Here is a 6,911-nt window from a genome sequence, read left to right on the forward strand (position 1 = left end):
CCCCCCCCGCCGCCTTCCTAAAGTCAATTAAAGCTGCCGTTTCCACCGCTGCGATTGGCTCGCACCGGGCTAATTAGCCTAATTATCAAACCTCATTAAGGAGCTGTAGGTCAGAAAGTCGAGAGACTTCACCTCTTCCCATGCCTGGAGCGTTTCCATCGCCCCCAGGGGCTCGGCTCCATCCCTTGGACGGCGGCATCAGCCTGACCCTGACCTCCGGGTGCCACGGCCACACAAAGGGAACAGTCTCCCCCTTGTACCCCCGACCGATGAAACGCCTTCGACCCCTCAAAGTGTGCTTACCCGGCTTTTTTTTTTTTTCCCCTCTGCAAGGCATAACCTTCAGAAACCACGGCTCAGCAAACGGGATCTAAGCTCGGCTGGGAAGAAAAGGAGGAAAGACATAAAAGTGGCCTGGTTGGAGTTGGAATGAAACGGATGGAAGGTGGCGGCTGGGAGGTCTGGCTGACGGGGAGGAAGAAAGGAGATGAGAACAATCGCTTGTGCTGGGACCTCATTTTATTGCAAAGAAAATACAAAAGTCGGATAGCAGCATTCAAGGGACCACGGTGTCCCCTGCTCCGGGGGAAACAAGGCAGGCCAGTCCGGAGGCTTCTCAACCCAGCTTTCAGATGATCGCGTGTTCCTGACGGCAGAATCCTTCAGCGGCTCAGACGCAGGCTTTTGCCGGTGCCGGTAAAGCATCTCCTTGATGTTGCACCGAAGGATGGTGGGCACAGGGTTTGCTCAACAGGTTTGGGTTCCAGGCAGGAGCAGGGAGTCCCCAGCAGACCCCACCACATATCTTAATTGCGTGTCTCCTCACTCTGATGTTAATTTATTAACAGCACACAGGGATGATTTACCTGGATTTCTAGCGGGAAGCTCCCCAGGGCTCCAAACACCTGAGCACAGTGAAGACAAAACTCAAGCCCCCAAACACCAGGTCCACGTACAGACTGGCAGGGAGGGCAGAGCCCCAGGCACGCACACTTGGTGCCAGGCTCCACCGTGCTCCATGCCAAGGGCTCCGCAGAGCGGCACGCAGAGCCCCAGCCCTGCTCCTCCAGCCTCCAAGCCTTGCTCGTACCCTGACCTGTGCCAGTTGCTCTCCATCCCCAACATCCCGTTAAACCTGAGCTGCAGAACCCACTGCTCTTCCTGTTTTGGGCTTTTCTTTAGCTGCGACAGCCTCTACATTTGTATCTGCGATCTTGGTGCAAAGAGTAATGACTTTGAAGTAACTTTGGTGCAATAAACTATTAAAACTCCTAAGAAAAGGGGGTCCACTCTCATTTTGCGTGACAAGCCATTCTAAAGAAGTGAGCATCTATAAGATGCTGCTAGCAGCACCTTCAGACCAAACCACTCCACGTTCATTCACTAGCCAATCTTCCAGAGGGGTGGACAGGCAGGACCCCAGCGCGCACCAGAAACAAGATGTACAGAGGCAGAAAGACGCCTATTCCCTGCTCCGTTTCCCTTTCTGATTAATATGCTCCAGCAAATGCTCGCAAGCCCAGCGAGCCATTCTCTGACCTCCCTGCTCCTCTCACCAGTGGCCAGGGAAGCAGCTTGTATACACACGGAGAACGGATCACGATTCCATTTCTCACTTCTCCGGGAATCCACTCAGATGAGTCTGTGACCAGGCCCAGCCCTCTGGAGCGAGTACCACATGTCAGGAGCAGCAAACTGCTTAGGAAGTTGGAGGAAAGGATGACAAGGGAAAGGAGGAACAAGCATTTTTACAAACTACCGCACAGAAGAGGTCAAAATTAAAGCAGCAGCTGGCAGTCATCTAAGAGGATGGTATACGCAAGCCTGTGGGAAGGGCTCCCACACAGGAGTTGGAAACCACTGGCCTTTAGAGGATCTACAGAGAGTTTGAGAGCTCTCTCTGTCACACCCAGTCATACCAGAATGTTTCTGCTAGCCAGCAAAGCCTTCCACTCAGGCTGCCTGGGCAATACCGACTCCCTACATGGTCATACTCTCACACCCATGAACTTCAACAGGGCAGGGAGGAAAGCTGACATAAGACCACCACGCGGGCAGCAGTAGCCTCTTCCTCCTGCATGAGCACTGCTGGAGTCCTTCAGCCTTCAGAAGAGATGGCAAACGCGTGCTGATAATCCTTCACTGCAACCCTTTGTCCGCTAAAAGACAGGAGATGCTCCTGAACTTCCAGGCACAAACACCTGACAGCAAGGACGCGAGACATTGCCCAAAAGTAGTGGATGACAGCTCTGTAAACACAGTACTAGAATCGTGCGTGTGCAGCTGGTTCTCCGATGTCCGTCCCCAGCTTCCACAAGATAAGGTGTCGTAGAAGGCCTGAAGATTTTATTTCAGTTTGGGCCATTCCCCCAAAGAATAATATATTCTACTTCAGCCCGCTATATTGATTCCATCATCCTCTGTTTCTGGACTGAGCAAAAGTGCCAGGATACCCGCAGGACCAGTTTCTCCACATGACCAGAGAGCTCAAGGGCTGTTAAAACATAGGCAAAGAGCTCAACTCTTCACATCCACCTTGAGCTTCAAGCGCACATCACACAGGAAAACGTTCATCAGGTCCTGGCCAGCCTCCTGAGCGATCCTGCTGATAACCTTACCTCCTCTTCCAATCAACATCATCTGTGTTAAAACCCAGAGAGAAGATCATTATACTCCTCCTTACATTGCTTAACTGCGAGGAGGAATCACCCAAGAAAACAACAGTGCAGCCACAGAAGCAATTAAAGGGGGTACAGCAGTTTGAGAAATCCCAAGATTAAACCACGGGCAACTTCAGAAAGGTGTAGGCTGTTACTGAACAGCCTGTGACTGTGTCAGGCACCTGGCTCTTCCCAAGAGAGACCCCACAGCTGAGGGAGAGGGGGACACGGCTAGGATGCGCGTGGCTGGACCAAGGGAACCTCCTTTCATGCTCCCCAGCGCCCCATCTCTCTTCTGTTACTCACCATATGAGACTTCCTTGGGACCAAGAGGTTCTGCACGACGAGGAGCTCCCCACTTGGTCCTTCCTCCCACATCTCTGTCACCTGCAACAGCAAGCACGCACTCAGCAGTTCTGCAAAGTGCCTTGGGAAGCGTAAATGCCACTCCCTTAGAGACGCCAGCTCAGCTCCCCGATACGAGCATGCGGGGGAGGACCCCCCTTCAAACACACAAAGGATCTCTCAGCACCCAATGTGCGAGTCCCAAGTCACCCCATGGGGCCTGTAAGGAGTCTGGCAGATTTCACAGATTCAGACAAAGGGATTCTCATCACATAGTCTGATATTTCCAATAAAACAGCTCAAAGGCAAGTCTGCTTGCACATGCTTCCCACCTGAACCACGCCGTAGGGCACTTCCAGTGGCAGGTACTCCAGTATCTTCTCCCTGATGATATTATCACAGATCTCTTGAGGTGACTGGCTAGTCAAGACCCCACTGTGAAACTCCCAAGGGCCTGGCTTGGCTTGCATCAGGAGGTACCGCTGTCAGCACAAAACAACATCACACCCATCAGCTGTCACGTACCACTCTCGCGGTGCCACCAACCCCTGTGCTCATCTTGCAGTGAGTCGCTATGAGGACGCTGCTGCTAGTCAGGCATCAGGACAGTAGTTTAGTCTTTTTGGCAGGGAAAGGAGAAGGGGAAGCTTCTGAAACTCAAACCCTGCCAAAGAGTCACACCTCCCTAGAGCTGTTTGTATGAGTTACAAAAGCCCACGGTATCCCTTGCAGCTGAAAGATAATGTGTCGGGTGGCTTCATCATTATGAACAAGCTGCTGTTTGGAGAGCCCCAAATAAAAAGAGTTCTGTACAGAAAACTCTAGAGATACAGTATGGACATACTCCACGTTGACAGACAACACCCCCCCCCCACCCCAGGCCAAGAAGACCAGCTCTGCTACTTCCTCACAGGAGATGAAGCTCAATATGAAGTACCAGAGTCCCATAAGGGTAAGAGCACACCAGTCTCAAAGCGTAACAGAAGTTCAGACTGCAGTTACCTTGAGCGTATCCACCTCCTCCCCATGGCGAGCTGCCAGCATGAAGATCTCCTGGAAGCACGGCCAGCCTTTTGTATTTTTTAGATCTCTGGGTCCAGAGCACTTTGGCCCTTCTGCTTCTTCTGTGACAAGACTGGACTCAGAAGCCCTCATATCACTGGTGTTGTCCAAGCTAGAGCCTTCTTGGGCTTGACCTGTTTCCTGCAGACAGTGAGACTCAGGGTCCCTATTCTCAAGTGGAGAAGCCCGAGTGATTTGAAGAGGAGACTTTGCTGAAGAACTGGAATTATGTTTAAATGCAGATCTCACTTCCAGTTTCTTTCCATTTACAATTCCCTCTGTTAGTTCAGTTACTAATTCCAGCAGGATGAACTTGTTCTTTAGCAGATCCACCTAAAGTGAGAGAGAGAGAAGTGTCAGAAGTTTGTCCTAAATGAGGTTGGCAGCTGGGCCCTGGATCTGAAGGAGCCAGAAGAAACCACTCAAGGGAGGCAGCTGCTGCAGGACAAGGATTCTGCAACAGAACCGGACAGTTTTACGACCAGAGGCCAAACCAGAGCGTGTCAGCAGTTCCAACACAGCTTGTCCAAACACTGTCTGCGTGACAGCAACACCTTCTCTATCAGCTCCGCTAAGATTCTTGCTGGCCAACCTCGCCTGTGGTGCCAGCTCCTCTTCCCAGGCCAATTTAAACCCCAGTCTGCAGCATATAACTTCAGGGATGCTTGCACATGCAGCACGTATACGTACATACACACTTAAATATTCTGCAACAGAGGGGGAAACCGATGTCCTTTAACACACCCAGAGTCAGTGACCTGAAAACACATCACTGCTCATGCCAGGTACTGTCTGAAGACGCCAGCCTAACATATTGTAGAAGGCAGAAAGAACAAGCTCCTCATTTACCTTGTTCAGAACCAGGACACTGGGGATTTGGGGAAACTGAGAAAGACACTTCAGCACCTCCTTGCTCAGAGAGTTTCGCGTCCAGTGATCCGACACATCCACCATAACAAGAACTGCCAGAAAAGAGTGAGGGAAATAGAATGAACTTGCATTTTCCAAAATGTTCATTTTCAGCTTCCCTACAGTCTATGGTCACTTCCCTCCTGCTGCTACTTCTCTCTCTTCTACAGGAGAGCACATGGATGGAACCGAAAAGGAGCATTTTAATTGATAAGACAATAATATGCAGTTTATATCTGTCATCGTAATGACATCACACATGCTAAAACTTAACATCCAAGCCCAATTATTAATGCAAGCTGCCTCCCCTCAGCACCAGGCAATTCTTATCTCCTCCTCAGCTCAATATTTCAAATCTTTTCACTGCCCTTCCCTTCTCCCTCATAAGTTCACACTCCCAGGGCTGCCTTTGCTGCCCCATAAACATCCAGATACCACAGCTAGAGAACTGTAAACTTCTGTGGCAGGTAAAGGATTTGGTTTCATCCAAGAGGACTTGAGTACCCACCTAAATCCGCATGTTTCATGCTGTCCCATGGGTCTGTCAGCATGGCTTCATCTAATTTATGTCTGAAAAGACAAATGCAAATGAGTAAGCCAGACACACTTGATCATGATTGTCTTCCTTCCCTCAAAGCGGGGGAAAAACAGTGTTTTCCATAATCCCAGCTGCCACAAGGCTGCCTTACGGGCTGTGACATCCCTTCTTACATGCACATATGCAGAATCAAATGTAACAGGGCTCAAGGGATGCCACAGGCTTTGTGTGCTACAGAAACTGCAACAATAATAAACTTGGAGACCAAATTAAGGCTGAAAATATACATTTCTGTCACTCTTATTTTACAAACTTTGTACAGTGCAAATCGCTCTCTGGTTTTATCGAACCACAATGGACAGGATGCCCCCCCGCTCTACCCACAACAGCGGTGATACCTTTTGGCTTTAAAGGGACTAGTGAGGCCAGGTGTGTCCAGAATGATCTAGAAAGAGAAAAGACAGATCTTGTAAATTTGCTTGCAGTTAGTGGCCAAGCTAAAACTTATATTTGTGCAATTAGAAGGGACTCCATGGGATACAAATGAGAAAACCCTGCAATGTCTGCCTAACAGTCCCCACTGTCCCAAGGCAGGAGTGGGTCTGAAAGCTTACCAGTTGTGTGTCCTCGTACGTGACAACACCCCGGGCTTTGCATCGGGTTGTGTGCACTTTCTTAGAAACGGGGAAAACCTGTAAGAAATTAAACATGTTACACAGCCAGAATAGGTCAAAAAAAGCAATTTAGCAACCTGAACTTGTTGCTCCACCCCAGCTTTACCTTTCTGCCCAAGAGCTGATTAGACAGTGTGGACTTCCCAGCATTGGGCGCTCCAATGATGGCAATTCTTAAAACCTTGGGGTTCTGGGGCTGGTCAGGCTGATCCCGTATCAGGCGGGCTTGTTCCTCTACCAGGGAAAAGAGAGCTTGAACATTGCTAAAACCCCACAACAGATCAGGATCATCTGTCCCAGGGCTGGGACCGGGGCGGCAGCTGGTACCACTCACCTTTGCTGGTGGCAACGGGCGGCGGGTGCTGGCCCAGGGCATCGCTCGGCTTCTCGGCAGGGATGCCCAGGATGCTGCCCAGCCCGGAGCTGCTCGCACTCCAGCGGACAGGGAGCACGGTGGCCCGCAGGGTGCAGCTCTCCAGAAGACGGGCTGGAAAGACAGCAGCGGCAAACACCGCATATACCGAAAAAATCCCCAAAATCGTGTCGTCCCCTTTTCACCCCACCCCGCAGCGCCCGGGCAGCTCTCCTCCCTCACCCAAGGCCCCCGGGGGCGGCCCCGCCCGGCCCGCCTCGGCCTCACCCCCCCGCTCTGCAGCGGCCCCGCCACCAGGCTCGCCTCAGAAACGCGCCCGGCGGCGGCCCCCGCCTCACGGCCCCGGCCGC

The 6,911-nt window shown here is 51.4% G+C and overlaps 1 protein-coding gene and 1 long non-coding RNA gene across 2 annotated transcripts in view; one reads left to right on the forward strand and one right to left on the reverse strand.

Annotated features, from left to right (window-relative positions):
- Positions 1-531: 531 nt before the first annotated feature.
- The window catches only part of ERAL1 (Era-like 12S mitochondrial rRNA chaperone 1), a 7,152-nt gene continuing 772 nt past the window's right edge, over positions 532-6,911 (reverse strand). Inside the window, 11 exon segments of the mRNA XM_010573652.1 lie at positions 532-2,640; positions 2,967-3,047; positions 3,338-3,487; positions 4,008-4,400; positions 4,917-5,029; positions 5,485-5,546; positions 5,913-5,959; positions 6,129-6,206; positions 6,295-6,422; positions 6,523-6,550; positions 6,552-6,675. Of these exon segments, the coding sequence (XP_010571954.1) occupies positions 2,518-2,640; positions 2,967-3,047; positions 3,338-3,487; positions 4,008-4,400; positions 4,917-5,029; positions 5,485-5,546; positions 5,913-5,959; positions 6,129-6,206; positions 6,295-6,422; positions 6,523-6,550; positions 6,552-6,675 (1,327 nt within the window). The 3' untranslated portion in view covers positions 532-2,517.
- LOC104835591 overlaps positions 1,074-6,911 on the forward strand; it is an 11,794-nt gene continuing 5,956 nt past the window's right edge. Inside the window, exons 1-2 of the long non-coding RNA XR_774757.1 lie at positions 1,074-1,086; positions 1,883-1,885. This is a non-coding gene — a long non-coding RNA (uncharacterized LOC104835591). The remainder of the gene's footprint in view (positions 1,087-1,882; positions 1,886-6,911) is intronic.

Source organism: Haliaeetus leucocephalus, unplaced genomic scaffold (assembly GCF_000737465.1).
Source record: "Haliaeetus leucocephalus isolate CR32 unplaced genomic scaffold, Haliaeetus_leucocephalus-4.0 Scaffold395, whole genome shotgun sequence".
Classification (NCBI taxonomy): Eukaryota; Metazoa; Chordata; class Aves; order Accipitriformes; family Accipitridae; genus Haliaeetus; species Haliaeetus leucocephalus.